Source organism: Rhamphochromis longiceps, linkage group LG12 (genome assembly GCF_057381845.1).
Source record: "Rhamphochromis longiceps isolate RC_006_pf linkage group LG12, R_longiceps_female_GT1.1, whole genome shotgun sequence".
In the NCBI taxonomy this organism is placed as follows: Eukaryota; Metazoa; Chordata; class Actinopteri; order Cichliformes; family Cichlidae; genus Rhamphochromis; species Rhamphochromis longiceps.
The window spans coordinates 43,096,138-43,111,149 of record NC_140568.1 but is presented as its reverse complement, the minus strand read 5'-3'; the positions used below and the strand labels follow the sequence as shown (position 1 = coordinate 43,111,149).

Here is a 15,012-nt window from a genome sequence, read left to right as displayed (position 1 = left end):
CTGACATCTTAGGAAAGTGGCCTTAAAAAACAAACAAAAAAAACCAACTCATGTAGCCACTGAAACTGTGAGTAAATCAAAGATTATATGAAAGTTCTCTGATCATTGTGGTGATGCAGTGGTTGAAAATGTGAAGGTCTCTTGGAATTAGCCAGTTATTGGGTTCAATGAAGATTCCTGGTAATGGAGCCATAATGTCTTTAAACAAGAGTCTGAGGTTTTGCACAGAACACAGCAGTCCACAGAGCTGTCTATGCCAACGTTTGATGTTCACCACATTCACTAAACCAAATCCTAAACTGACATATAACCATGTAATTATCAGTTTAGCATTTCAACACTTGGAATGCTATCTGCCTCTTAACCAGGGTTTCAGGCCTGTGTGACACCATCAGTGTTTTGGAAAGACAAACCTGCACATACACAGTTATGCAGGATCCAAATACCCAGAGAGACCAACGAGTAACTTTCATATCTGAAATAGGCCACTTTAGCCTGGGACCTGTGGTGGCAGGCTGTGGTTGTGGCCCAGCTGCAGGAGAGGGGTCAAACAGAGGGCTCCGCAGTAACGCACTGGTACTGTGAAGTGCAAAGTGCACCATACCTAGAACTGGAATCAAAAGGCAAGGGGTGAGTAAAGACTGGTCATCAAACTATGGTGTGTGTGTGTGTGTGTACACATGTTTAGACATCTTTGTGAGGACAGAAAGTTGGCATGTTACTATACTTGTGGGGACCAACATCCTGGTCCCAGCGAGTTTGAAGCCATTTTTGAGGCTCAAAATGTGGTTTTGGTGTACAGTTAGGTTATGGTTGGGGTTAGGCTGAGGGTTAGGGTTAGGCATTCGTTTTCGATGGTTAGGGTTCAAGTATGGAAATCATTATGTCAATTAGATGTCCTCACTAAGATATAAAAACGAGTGTGTGTGTGTTTTCGTGTGTTCTGACCTGCAGTCATTTTGATTTATTCGTGGATATTCATACAGTTTTCATGCAAAACAGTTTAAGCTCTCAGAACTCTGTCTTCTACATGCTGGGTTTACTGGAAACTCTAAACTGACCATAGGTGTGAATGTGAGAGTGCATCGTTGTCCAGGATGTGCCACACCTACCACCTTATGAGAACAGGGATGGGTTCCAACCTTCCCACAGCTAAATGATGGCTGGTTAAACCAACCAAGCGCTTTTAAGCACTTTTATCATATTTTCAAAGCAGTTATGATTCATTATATGAGTCATCTAAAGAAACTGTGAAGATGTTCAAAGCACTAATTACAGTCCTGTAAAAAAATATCAAAACTAACTTTGATATTCAGCTAACCAGAGTAAATACAAAATGCATATTTTAAAAACATTATTTAATTTATCAAAGGAAAATCTATCCAAACTTAGCTGACCCCGTGTGGGAAAAATAATTGCCCCAGATCAGGAATTAACTGTGACCCAGTTTAATTTCACCAGCCACACCCCGGCCTGATTACTGCCAGACCTGCTGAACCAAGAAATCGCTGGAGTAGAGCCTGAGAAACTGAAGCAGGCTTAAAGATCTCAAAAAGCATCACATCACAATCTAAAGGAAGAGCTGAGAAATAAAGTCACATTTATGAGTCCGGAAAAGTTACAAAGCCATTTCTAAGGTGCTGAGAGCCACCATCCACAGGAGTGCATCAACAACTCATCCAGAAGGCAGAGTGAGGACTGCAGATCCCACTTGTCAAAGTTAAGGTCAGTGTTCATGATTCAACAATGAGATCATATTCAGATGGTTTGGTGTGACTGTCAGTAGGCTGGCCATGCTAGAAAACTCTCCAGTGTGGAAATTTCTCAATAATATCGGCCAAAAGTTCTCCACAGAGATGTGAAAGAGTCATTCTCAGTCATCCAAACACTTTAGTGCAAAAATAGCATTTCTTTGATGATCTGAAACATGTTAATATGACAAATATGCAAAGAAATAAAGAAGGGGCAAATATTTTCCACACAGATGTCTATGAACACATCTATGAACATGGGTTCAGCCCCTATTGTAAAGCTAAATAAGCCAGGGTCTGAATATATACCTACATTAAGATGAATTATAGCATTGTAGTGAAGGTCATTTACTCATTTTCAGTCTTAACAGAGAGTAGAGCATCATCGACAAAGAACACAGGCACGATTTGGATTTTTTGGGGGGGAAGCTTTATTTTGATAATATCAACACTCACATAAATCCATATGACCAACAAACTGCTTGTTCCTGAGTTTTAAGTTGCTTAGCGAACCAGACACTAAACAAACAATCACATTTTCAGTTTTTTCATGTACCGATATCACAGACCCTTTACTTCTAAAACAAAACACACAGAATACAAAACATAACGTCCTTCAAAATATTTTGTCTTTCATAAAATTGATAGTTACATAAAAAAGGCAAGATATTGTTTTAGTAGGCAGAAAAATAGCTGATCATTTTCATATTAAGCTTAAATTCTTAATTTATTCATGTTGTGGTCGATCCCATCTTTCTCCTCGCTGACTTGGAACCACTGCTCTGGCTGAAGGGTCAACGTTTGATTCACTAGGGTTTCACTCCAGTGCAGCGTTTGCCCTGTAGGAATACAAATGTTCAGAAACCCCAAGGTCATTATTTTCACCACGGCTTTAACTTCCTGTTTTGTCAAGCATGGTGCCTAATGACACAGTAACAGGGGACTCTTGTGTAATCCAGTCGAGTGCAAGAACAGCGATTAAGTGATTGCAGCTTGTGTCTCGACTTGTGCTTTCTAAGATAAAAACATACGGGTCACTAGCGAGGAATAAAAGAGAGTGTTCTAAAAATAACCAACTATCTATCACAAAAGCAACACAGAGGGTAACAATGTGCACCTAGCAAACAGCTGAAGGTGAGAGGTGAGCACCACCACATGACCAGTATCAGGATTAGCGGTTTAACAGTTCATTGGCCTCAAAACACTTGAAATTAAATGAGGCTTGAAACATGTGGCTGCTTTGGTTAAAGTCTGTGAGGAGTTTAACTGATGATGCCACGACAGCATAAAGTCCAAATATATATGATCTAACATTTCTAAATCTCACTATTTAATACGTTGCAGCTTTTTCTGGTGTTTTTATTTGAAGACATGTTATTATTTATTATTTATTTATTGTATTGCTTAGTAAATGTTATATTGTAAAATAAGAATAAGTGCATGTGAAATGTGCACTGGTGTCAATTTTAAATAATAAACATCTGTTTAAGGGTTATTTTTTATCCATAACACTCATCTTGGCCTGACTTCTAACCTCAGTGTCTAAACCTTCAGGCCTAAAGTGACCTCTGTTCAGTGATGTAAAAACAATTGAAATCCAGATGTTTCAGGCACCATCCCCCCAAAAATATCCAGAAGCTCGTCACAGACAAAACATTAACCCAAGAAAGCAAAAGGAGACGAATTGGAGATGAAGCAGGAGATTAAACTAACATCTTACTGATGTAGAAAGTCCATGTTAGGAGGTGGTGGGTGTAAGTTCTGGTGTTTTAATATTAAAAAGACTTTGATTTGATTTAAAATTTGGACCTTTGGACTTTTAAATTCACTGCTTGGTTTTAACTTTGCCTGAAGATAAGTTTCACACAGTGGGACTGATGTGATGATTTTCTGGGAGTACCTGTTCAGCGCACATAAGCAGTCTTCTTAAAACTGCAGCTTACATTCCTAAAAAGCGGCACTATTCCTTCAAATCAAGTGTATTTCGCTTAAGTAGGGTCACCATCTCGTTTGAAAACATCTAAAGAGTTTATCTTGCTGAGAAGCAGAGTAGAGTAAACGTACCGTGTAGTTTTGTTTCTTGCAGAATTTCCTCAGCTGATCCACGTGGCGTTTCAGACCTTCCACCCACTTTTCATTAACGGGGGCGCACATTGTCCGGCCACCTCTGGACAGAAATCTGCCAGAACACAAATCACTCAGGTCAAAATGAGCTTGTGATAGCAGCATGTCTCTATATCCTGATCCCTTACATACATAATCCACTGCACCTCATCAGAACTTACATTGTGGCATCAATAGCGCAGCCTTGTCCCTGGACCTGATGGTGGTAGTTTGCGACGAGACCTTTCCCGATAGGTTTTTTTGCCACACTCAAGCAGCAGTCAACGGGCACCTGTGCCAGCGTCACTGAAACACAAAGAAGACCGTGTCAGCAAAAGGTGACGCTCCAAAACGAAACCACGAACACATGCTCTGTCTCTGAGGTCATGTTTGTGAAGGATAAGGTGACGTAGGTTCAGTCCAGCTGAGCTGTGAGGTTTTACAGGAAAACAGCTGTTATAGTTTTTTAAGCGTCAGGTTACATATCAGGTTCGTATATTTGCCTCTTTTCATTCATAGTTTTTAAGATTTTTCTTTTTAGTTGCATCATTTTTCATCATTACTACTTTTATATATTTAAAGAACATATTTCCAGGAAAGGTTTGTTCAGCACTACATGCGTGCAACTTATTAGTAGTTATTAGGATGCAGTCCCCAGAGTGACGAACACGCCCAGGGGCATGGCACGCTTTTGTCACTGGACAGGGATTTTCCACAGTTGAACTTTAGCTTTCACCTACAACAAAGAATGCACCAAGGCGAGGGGAATGCCACTGCCACACCTTTGCCATTGCACTGATAAACAATGCTTATCAGCATATTTATAGTTAATTTTCACATTTACTTAATATTCTGCTCATCATTTTACTATATTTTTACTGGATGTCACCCTCATCTCTACATCCTGCACGAGACTTTGCTGTCCTCTTTTGTTCAGCTCTTTAATGATTCATAAATTGTAAATCTAGCAGAAACAATTGGAGATGCATTTGTCAGGAATCTCTGCAAACGTAAAACTCAAATTCTACAGAACCACAGATGTATATTTAGGATTACTGCTTTCTCTATTTGTCATTTCAAGTGATTATTTTTTAAAGATACATTGCATCCCTTTAAGCCTACAGACATGTTTTTGCAGTGATTCATTTCATATTTCTGCCTGAGATGAAAATGCATGAATAGAAAATAAAAAGATTTGGCACCGGAGGATGCCTGGGAGAAACTCACCTGTGCAGTAACAAGCGATGAAAAGGATGGAGAGGAAGAGTCTGCCATCACCCCTTGGAGCCATGTCTGGTCTTGCAGGAAGAGTTGCCTTTTGGTTTCTCTGGAGACAGATGCACTGATGCAGAGCCTGTTCTTCCCTTCAACAACTACTGTGGCAAAGGAAGTGAGGGGACTGCTGCTGCAGCACTCCTTATATAGGAACCGTGCACTATGCAACCGGCCTGTTCAAACTTTCACTTTTCATCATCCCACTTTGTTCTTCCTGTTTCTACTTCTCCTAAACCCTTCCCTCTTAATCAAAGAAAAATCCCCTCTTTTATTTAGCTTTAACAGCTGTTTCTTGGCACTGTCTGTTGACGATAACAAGATGAAATTAATCAGACATAACATTAAGCACACATTTGATCAAACCCCAGGAGTTTGTAGCATCCGTCCATTTTCTTCCACTTATCCAACTCAGGTCTGCGCAGGTGGAGAAGTCGAAGTCTAAGACAAACAGCCAGTCACACCCACTAGTTTACCGAACCAGTGCATGTGTTTGGACTGTGGGGGGCAGCTGGAGTGACAGGAGAGAAACCCTGCAGACACAAACATGTGACTCTTGCACTGACTTTAAAAATTGATAAAAATAAATAAATAAATAGCTGTAGTTTGCTTTTGGGAGCCCCACTGGACCACATTGGACTGTATTCTCAGTCACAGTGTCCACTGACATTTCCCATATTGTTTAACAGCTTCTATGGAGATATTAAAGTAACAAGAGCAAATATAGTACAGTTAAATGCTTCGGTCATATAGATTAGAAACAACTAAAGGATTTGACTTGTATCGCTGTGTGCTGAATCCAGTGGACTTGGGCTCACGTACAACTAGATAAGGCATAGCTTAAAGCAAACCTATGAAGCACAGGGTGTGGACACAAGTGAAATAAAAGCTCAACTTTAAAAATAAGGCAGGACATTTAATTTACTTCTATTAAGTTCTAAAAATGGTTAGTAATTCATGGATATGGCAGCTCAGACACTGCAAGGACCAAGAACTGAATAGTGGCACAGTGGTTAGCACTGCTGCCTCACAGCAAGAAGGTCCTGAGTTCAGTTCTACCATGAAGCAGGTGTCTGTGGGGTGTTTCCTAGCAATCGCAGGACAGAGGTTGTACTTGCAGATCTGGTTGAATGAGATGTAGTCGTGCTTGTTGCACTTTAAAAAAAATAAATAATAATTCTGCCTGAAGGAGTACCAGGGCCACATTTATATTTGAAAAATAGAACCGTTGTTGTTCATTTTGAGAATAAAGTCAAAATGTGTTTAAAGTTTAAAGTCGATTAAAGTTGTTTCAAATAAAATAAACTGACACGGCTGCAATATGCTCTATAAAATGCCTCGTGTAGACGAGCGTAGAGAGCCTGTTTCACTAACGATCTATTTCAACTTATCGATTTAACTGATGTCACATCATCTACAAACAGCACTACATGTGCAGAGGACCAAAGTGGCAACTCCTGTGCTGTAAAACAAAGCTAACACCGACGTCAAAAAGCTGCAGTAATCATGGGACGCTGGCTCCTAAAGGAAGTCAACCTCCACAGACCCTCGCTGTAAAATGCCCAACTTCACGCATTTAAAAACATGTTTACAGACTGGAACCAAATCCTTTGCACATTTTCTTATGTAACCTTCAATTTAAATTTTCACATTTGTTTCCCAAAGTGCACTGCCTGTACATGAAAACTACTGGGACATCAATCCTCTGGTTAGGGAGACTTGTGCATCCTCTTGGCCTCCCAGAGGTCACCAGCCTGTCGCACTTACGCTATAGCACCTCACATTAATGTGGCACAAACTGATGTCCTGATGATGTTTCCAAAATCCCAACTGTCTCTGAGAAATTGTGGATTTTTGTGCAACAATAATTTTTTGAATTATGTATGGAAGTGTTCCTTCCCAGTAAAGGGAGCAGACCAATGTTGAGCAGAAGAGAAATGAAAAGAGGGCTGTTGGGACGTCTCTTTTTCAAATGTTGTCTGACTTTTAATTCAGTTCTATCTGTTTTAGTGCCAGTTCACAGCAACGGTTTCCTCAGTGTGGTTTAATCTAACCAGACAGTTTAATTATTCGTGGCTTCCAGGATTCAGAGAATTTATTCCACTTTGACATCATAGCGTCCCACAGTGACTGCAGATTTGTCTGCTGCACGTTCATGATGATAATCTCCAATTCCATCTCAAAGGTGCTCCAGTGGATTGACTGGTGACTGTGGAATAGAGTAAACTTAGTGTCAGGTTGGCACTGAGCACATTTCTGTATTCTTACAGCAAGAAGGGCTTTGGTTTAAATCCCATCTGGGGCATCTCTGTGTGGAGTTTGCATGCTCTCCCCATTTCTGTGAAGCTAATCTGGCTTCCTCCCAAAGTCCAAAAACACGAGTTTAGATTAACCGGTAGCCTCAAACTGAGCTGATATGTGTGAAACTGATGCATGGATGGTTTTTGTTATTTTAAATAAACATGCATGTCCTTCAGCATAGCTTAGCTGGAATACAGAAAACAAGCAACTTTGAGATAAGAAACAGTGCTCTGAGCAGAGAGCGCTTTAGCCTCCTGTAACACAGCTTTCTTCAAACCTGAGGTGAAGTACCCTCAGGGTCTATTTGACTTTTCAGCTGTAGACTTGTCTGACCAGAAACAATCAAATCAGGACCTGCGATAAGAATAAAGATTCCCATTATTACAACACTTTGTTGTAAACTTCCTCGTTGATCTGTTCCTGCGTAAATGATACCTCCATGGAAGAGCTGTACTTCCAGTGAAACAGATACCGCTGCAGCTGAATGTGGTGTCTGTAAAGAGCAGCTTTCTCTTCCCCCCTTATAGTATTGAGGAACTTAGAACAATTGTGACAGACTGATGACCTCTTACTTTTGAACAACTTGTTGAAGGAAATAAGAAGTTGCTTGCACCGCCGTCTTAATGCATTAACAGGAGTAAACACTGATTCTCACGTGTCATTCCAGTGAGTTTCAGTTTCTTGTAACCTGCTGGGTGGAAGTTTGCCTTATTGGGCGAGTGCAGTGTTTGGACTTTCCCTGCTGAAGCACTTACAGGAACGTTTTTAAACAGTTGATACGCCTGAATTATAGCCTCTGGCAGGATTCCATTAAGTAATCCATGTGAAAGGACTGTGTTGGAAAAAGTCTCTCATTATAAATCTGCGTCCTGCATGAACAAGAAAGGACATGTTTTAGCTTTTGCAATGTGTCTTTGAAGACATGCTTACGAGAATAGTTTATGCACGGTTATTGATGCAGGTAGGCATGAAGATTAGAGTTAAACAAGGCCAGAGGTCATCCATACTCATTTCAGAAAACTTTCACCTTTTACCTTTGCCCACTTTTTCACAGTGATTAATACCACGCTGATGTCATTTTTTCCAGTGTGAATTAAAAACATCCAAGCCATGGGCTGAAAATAAAGTGCTGCAGATGTCACTGAAATCGCACTCTTTTGCACTTTCATATGGAGCGTTCTCAAGACGTCCAGAATAAATGGGGCCCAAATACTTTCTTTTATTTTAGAGATGTGAAGGTTACAGCTGGCATTTCAAGAAAAACTGCTACGGCTGCTGTAATGAAATCGAGAATCAGTTTTAGTAACAAGGAAGAACTTTTTTTTAGCACATAAACAGTGTCATGATGCACGAAACCATGGTGCAGAAAGCTGCATCTGGTCAGACAGAAGAACACAAACCTGCAAGAGGGGATTTGCACAAAATGAAATGTAATGGACGGATGCGAGGTCATCGATGGCTGAACGCTCGTGCAATACAGAGGATGTATGTTCTATCACAAGATGGTTGATCAGTTGCTTTCAATAACTCGCTTTCACAAGGGGTTTAGCAGCTGTGGCAACAACAACTGTAATCTCCATGATTTAAATTTTGCCTTCAATCTCCAAATGATCAACAGTTTTTTTCTTAATGTGGCCCTAATACTCCTTCATAGGGCTGCATCAGGAAGCGCATCAGTTATGCACATCCATCCACTTCGGTGCTCCTTGCAAATAAGGAGAAGCTGAAAGAAGCTTTTTAGCAGCATCCTCCAGAGAGCAGTCAGCCCTCACAAACAGCTGACTGTTGCACTCACATGTCAGACGTCTGGTTACTGTTTGGTAACAGAGTCCATGACAGGAACATGTCCTGTTGATCGATCCTGTAACTAACCAGGCTTGCAAATGCTAGCTGATAACTGAGCTAATAACTCCACCCTCTCATCCCAATATGGTCAAATCTGGTTTCAAATACCAAGATGGTGATGGCCATCCTTAAAATGTTGGTGCACAAAATATTGAGATGGTTTTCAGTTCAATTCAGTTCAGTTTTGTTTATGTAGTGCCAAATCACAATAACACTCACCTCACTTTATATTGTAAGGTAAAGGCCCCACAGTAATACAAATTCATTTTGTTGCAACATGTTTTTATATGCGGTCTGTGATTACCAGTCTGTGTCCAAGTTGTAGTTAAACCTGGGAATTTTCTAACTCCTGATAAACCAGATATGGCTTTCATAGATATGGAAGTGATAACAAAACATGAACACTGAGGTAGATTGTGTCTGAAAATGGAAATCTGATGGAAGAAACCAAGTTGAAATGCAAACAAACCTGAAAGATAAACAATCCTAAAGCATGCTGAAGTACTGAGTCAGTTTACAAATCACACTTACGGTAAAGTTTGGAGAAAGTCTCAGATTGGACTGTTTGGGTTTTTTAGTTACCGATAAGACAAGAGTGAAAGTCAACAGAAATCTGAAGCGTTTAGTTTTGCTATGAAAGGACATCTGTAGCAGATCTGACCAGAGTAAGTGCTTCCCCCCCCCCAGGAGCGTGTTTCCTTTTTGGGTGGTCTGTAGTTATACAGATCATGTATCTTGTGGGAAACTCAAAAGAAATGCCGTGAACTGCTGATCTTTGGCTCCCTGGACAGTTTTAAAGTGAGCACAGAGATTCTGTTACGAGCAGGTCAAATGGTCAAAATGAGCTGGAAGCACTTCCTGTTTTCAGACCCTCTGAATCCCAGCCTGGATTCTCATAAATGTTCAGCATGCTTACCGCCAGTCATTCGTCACTTACACTTACAGCAGTCGAGTCTTTAGGCCAACTCCAGTTTCCATTTGAAGGTTTCATAAATTGTCAGGCACAGCTTCCTGGAAGTGGCGTTGTCAAACATTTTCATTTAAATAAACAGCTGTTATTTGATCATTTATTGCCACATGAATAAACACAACGATAATAAACCCCAAAGGCCTGAAAAACTACACAGAAACAGCAAAACCAATATAATGGTAACTGTAACCAAAAAGAAAAGGAGATGCATGTAAAAAAGAGAAAAATAACCTTTTCCAGTTATTATTTGCCTCACACAACGACGTCGATTCTTCTTGGTAAACATTTTAAGGTGTGTGGTAAGTCGATTTAAATATCTTGAATGAGATACTTCGCTAAAGGGGTAAAATTCTAGACGTCTGACACACTTGGAACTTTTGCCCAGAGCTGTACATTGAAGCATGAGGAAATCACAAATGCAAGCAACAATTAACCACATTTTACTGTTATGTATGTGAACCAACTTACTACAGTATGTATGCAGAGCAGACTGGTTTCAAGCGGCGAGCATCGTGAGAGTCGGAGGCACACTTTGTAAAAGACGTGTACGCACAAGCAAAGCAGCAACAAGAAGGGTAAACACCTGTAACCACCACTAACCTCTCACACATCATCAACATCACATTTAAAAAAAGGATGACAAGTGTAGCTCGAGCTGACATTTAGATGTTTATCTAAATGCTAGAACAGCTTTGAAATTCACACGAGTTGTTCGCACTAAAGTAAAAACCAGCATTTCATGCGGCTACCGCTTTTGCGCCAGCTGTGGTCTCAAGGCCGGAGCTGAACAAAAACACCCTGATAACAGACTGTGGATAGACGGTTTCTTCCTATCCTACGCAAGGCCACCTGGGTCGGCTGGAAGACTGTTTGCTTAGCCTGGCAGGGCGAAGGACACTGTCTCAGCTGAACTCTGGACACGCACACAAACACACTGATACACACTCACACCCCCCTTTCCAAACGCCTTCGATGCTTTTCTCCTCCCGGGTCAGATGGCAGGTCGACTGGACCGGCGCAGACATGCTGCAGGACCGGATGCGCTGTCTCTCACCCTTTTACCCGTCCCTGTTGCTTGTCTTGTGTTTCTGTGGTGTATTGACAGTCATGTGCTTTTTGTGGGGTTTTTCTGTTATCAAACTGTTCTCCCATTAGGAGCTCACTCTGAGTGGAGTTTTTTTCTCTTCCTCTCACCTCACCTCATGTTATGTATTTTCGTTGTCTTTTCCTATCAGCCCACCTCTCTGACATGTCTTCCCAATGTGTTGTTTGTGTAAAGTTTGGTCAGAAGGTTCCTTTGTAAGTGCGCATGCGCCATCAGCGTGCTGCCTGCTGTAAGTATTCTGATTAGATTCAGTTCATCCCGACGTCCAGATTAACAGAATCTACTTTTTGGGAAAGAGGTTAGGTCATGTGCAAATACTCCAAAAGTCCAAAACACTCAATTGTAGATGGTTATTCTACTCCTAGCTGTTAGCCACAGCTGTGGCTGTAAGCACAGAACACTCAGCAGCTTGCTGTTCTGACCTTCTGTTTGCAAGGACAAGCAAATCAGAAGACAGCTTAAAGGACGTGTTTCTGCTGCAAGACCCAGTATATGAGGAGTTTGTTTTGTTTGCTTTGATCATAATCATGTAAACTCACTCTAGTATAGAAATATGATCTCGGAAATGAGGAGAACTGGTCCACTTTAACAGTTCTTCAGTGTGTGTGTGTTCATAGTTCTTCTGGCACGACACCAGTTCCACATATCAGCAGGTAACATCTGTGTGGCTGCTGGATAACACATCGCGCTCACAGAGGTGCAGAGTGAGATACCGCTAAATACACCCTGATAAGGAACTCATGTTCCCTCCACCATCACACGTCTTTTATCTGAGCACATATGGCTCAGTTTGTTTTCATTCACTCTCAGTTATCGTTTTATTCTGTTTTATTGTTTGGGCTTTTTAGTTCTTTGAATTTTACTTTGGCGTTGCTGTAGCTCAGGAGGAAGAGCAGGTCATGTGCTAATTAGAAGGAATTGGAATTGCATGGCAAATTTCCTTTGGCAAGATACAGAATCCCACGTTGCTCTCTGGTGTGTGAATGAAGTGTGTGTGTGTGTGTGTGTGTGTGTGTGTGTGTGTGTGTGTGTGTGTGTGTGTGTGTGTGTGTGTGTGTGTGTGTGTGTGTGTGTGTGTGTGTAATTAGAAAACGTGACAACTTTTGTTTTTCTTTTCTTAAATGATTTGTTAGAGAAACAGACGATTTAGTCATAAATAAAAAGACAGCAACTAGAATTTACAAAATAATATCCGAGTTTATTTTGGGATAACTCTCTACAATACGTTTGATATATACAAGCCGTGTCATCAGATTTTGTACAAGCTCTTGCAAAAACAGAAATGCGAGTCATTCACAGACACTGACAGAAACAGGATTGTAACACTGCTGTCAGTTCCAGGGCAAGTTCAGGCAAATCTTTCTATTTCTATGGATCATTCATAACAAAAAGGAAGAAAGAAAAAAGAGACGTCCACAGCTGCTCGTCTCAGAGTTCGAGTTTCACCACAGTTTCACCGCAGTCACCACAAAAAAACAGAAGAAACACATGTAGCTATATATTGAGCCAATGGCCGAGGCATGGCAGCTTATACAGGACAACATTATAAATAAGATGAAATGATGATTTCTCCGTAATCGCTCTAACAGGTTTTAATCTTCTACAGTGCAACATTGCCATCACAGACTATGAGATCTGGTTGTCTCCATCCATCCTTCCCAGAGTTTGTTCATCTAAGAAAAAGCAGAAGATTCATTGATTAGCCGGTGCACAGGGAATAACTTTTAAAAATCACATGTGATGGAGTGAGGAAATCGCTTCGTTCTCACCTCATTTACTGTTGCTTTTTCTTGTTCACGATATTGATGAGATTTCTCACCCATGGTTTCTGGCTGGGGTGGATGACACACAGAGTTCTGCCACTGTTGGTAATGAACCTGAAAAAGCAGATGAGATCATGACGTGAGATGAGGCAAATACAGGTAAACCAGGCACTGTGGGTCTTTAGGAAAGCAACCCTGCACAAATACACTCACTACTTAATACATATGCATGAATGTTGTGCACGTGTTTGACACTTACACAGTAGCGCTTATTTGACAGCCTTTCCCAGCTTCCTGAATGATGTAGTCCACGATGTTTTTGGAGGGCAGACGTTTGTCGATAGCTTGCAGACAGCAGTCCATTGCGATCTCACCTGCAGGGAGAAATTACAAGAGAAGACTTGTAAGGACACACACCAATGTCAGTTTAACAGGCAGAAGAGTTTTATACATGTGATAGTCTAAATCTGAGAGATGTCATGCAGTCTGCACCTGTTTTCTCTCTGTCTTACCTGATGCAAAGCTAAAGCAGAGGACGCCCAGCAAGAGCAGAGCTGCAACTCGGGAAGCCATGTCTCTGATTCTTCGTAGGTTTGCTGCGGCTTGGCTGCTTGAGCGAGTCTCTTCAGGAGAGCAGAGGAGGCGATGGTGTGAGGAGGAGAACTACAGGTGCATTTATACAGGTGAGCAGGCGAAACTGAAAGTGTTCTCTCAGCTCATTGACTGGAAATGGGTGAAAGTTGGCACAACAACAAGGAAATGTTGGCACGTGGCAGGACTATTACAGCTTAACTCCTCCTGACTTTTGGTTTTCTTGCCAAAGAAACTTAACAAGTATTTTTTTTTTTCCCACATGCTTTCCTGACACCAAGCAGGAGTCTTTTTTTCATGTATGTTTTGTGCAAATGTTACAAAAAAGGAAAGATTTTGCAATCAAATAAATTGGAGTCTTCTGATTTTTGGGAAAATAAAAGTCTGAGGATTAGCTTGTATCAGTCAGTGCAGGTGACCCACTAGTGCAAGACAAAGAGCAGTGACTCTGAGATTCTCTGCAACTAATGTAAAACTGGATGGAAACATTGCAACATCCATCCATCTTCATCCCCTAAACAAAGTCAGGTCACCTGAGCCTATTTTCCCTTTCACAGGGTGAGAAGCACACTAGTGTCTGCTCAAGTGGAAATCCTGGAGAAAGCTCAGGCATGTGTAATTTAAGCTTCTATTAAGCAATATTAAAAAGGGGGGAACTAGCTGATATCTGCATCCACAGCTGTGCTGCTGCATCATGACTGCAAATTGTTTTTAGGCTATTTTGGTGCACTACACTACAAAGTAACAACAACATATCAAAGCAGGTTAACACGACACATTTCTGCAAAACCAAACAATTCTTGCAAAACTTATATAGCTCAGGTATTTGCATCATTGAGTGGATGAGCACATGGAGCACCAACTACACAACATGGTTTGTTATACATGGAGGGAACACTCAGACACAAAGTTATCAGATTTGGTTCATAACACAAAAGCAGTCAAATAGGAAGCTAAGAAGTGTTTTGTGCGTCATTTGCTTTCAAACATGCTCGAAACAAAAAAAGGTCTCACTTGTGATGCCACGTTTGACTCTGAAGTGAGCTGTGTTTGAACACATTCAGTTTTCACACTGGCTGCATGTCAGCACTGGCAGAGCTTCGAGAATTCTGTGCTCATTTTACCTCATTAAAGCTTTAGGTTTATTTTACAGCTTTTAACAATATTGATTTCAATTAGAAATTAAGTATTATTGTAGTTTTATGAACCACTGGAGACTCATGGAGACTACACTTGCACCGACGGGCAGCTGACCCATATGGAAAAGTAAAAACTTATAAAAGACTTGCATAAGATGTGGCCTACTTCATA

The 15,012-nt window shown here is 40.9% G+C and overlaps 2 protein-coding genes across 2 annotated transcripts; both read right to left on the bottom strand.

Annotated features, from left to right (window-relative positions):
* Positions 1–2,158: 2,158 nt before the first annotated feature.
* On the bottom strand, positions 2,159–5,252 carry LOC146658057 (C-C motif chemokine 19-like). Its single transcript, XM_085427102.1, has 4 exons — positions 5,082–5,252; positions 4,037–4,160; positions 3,816–3,930; positions 2,159–2,590 (listed from the first exon to the last, which is right to left on the bottom strand). Exons 1-4 carry the CDS (start codon positions 5,143–5,145, stop codon positions 2,561–2,563), a joined length of 333 nt encoding a protein of 110 aa, XP_085283228.1. The 5' UTR covers positions 5,146–5,252; the 3' UTR covers positions 2,159–2,560.
* Positions 5,253–12,541: 7,289 nt separating this feature from the next.
* LOC146658056 (C-C motif chemokine 21-like) lies at positions 12,542–13,754 on the bottom strand. The gene is made up of 4 exons (XM_085427101.1): positions 13,623–13,754; positions 13,370–13,484; positions 13,117–13,224; positions 12,542–13,020 (listed from the first exon to the last, which is right to left on the bottom strand). The coding sequence occupies exons 1-3, from the start codon at positions 13,681–13,683 to the stop codon at positions 13,122–13,124; spliced, it is 279 nt and encodes a 92-aa protein (XP_085283227.1). The 5' UTR covers positions 13,684–13,754; the 3' UTR covers positions 12,542–13,020; positions 13,117–13,121.
* Between the last annotated feature and the right edge of the window lie 1,258 nt (positions 13,755–15,012).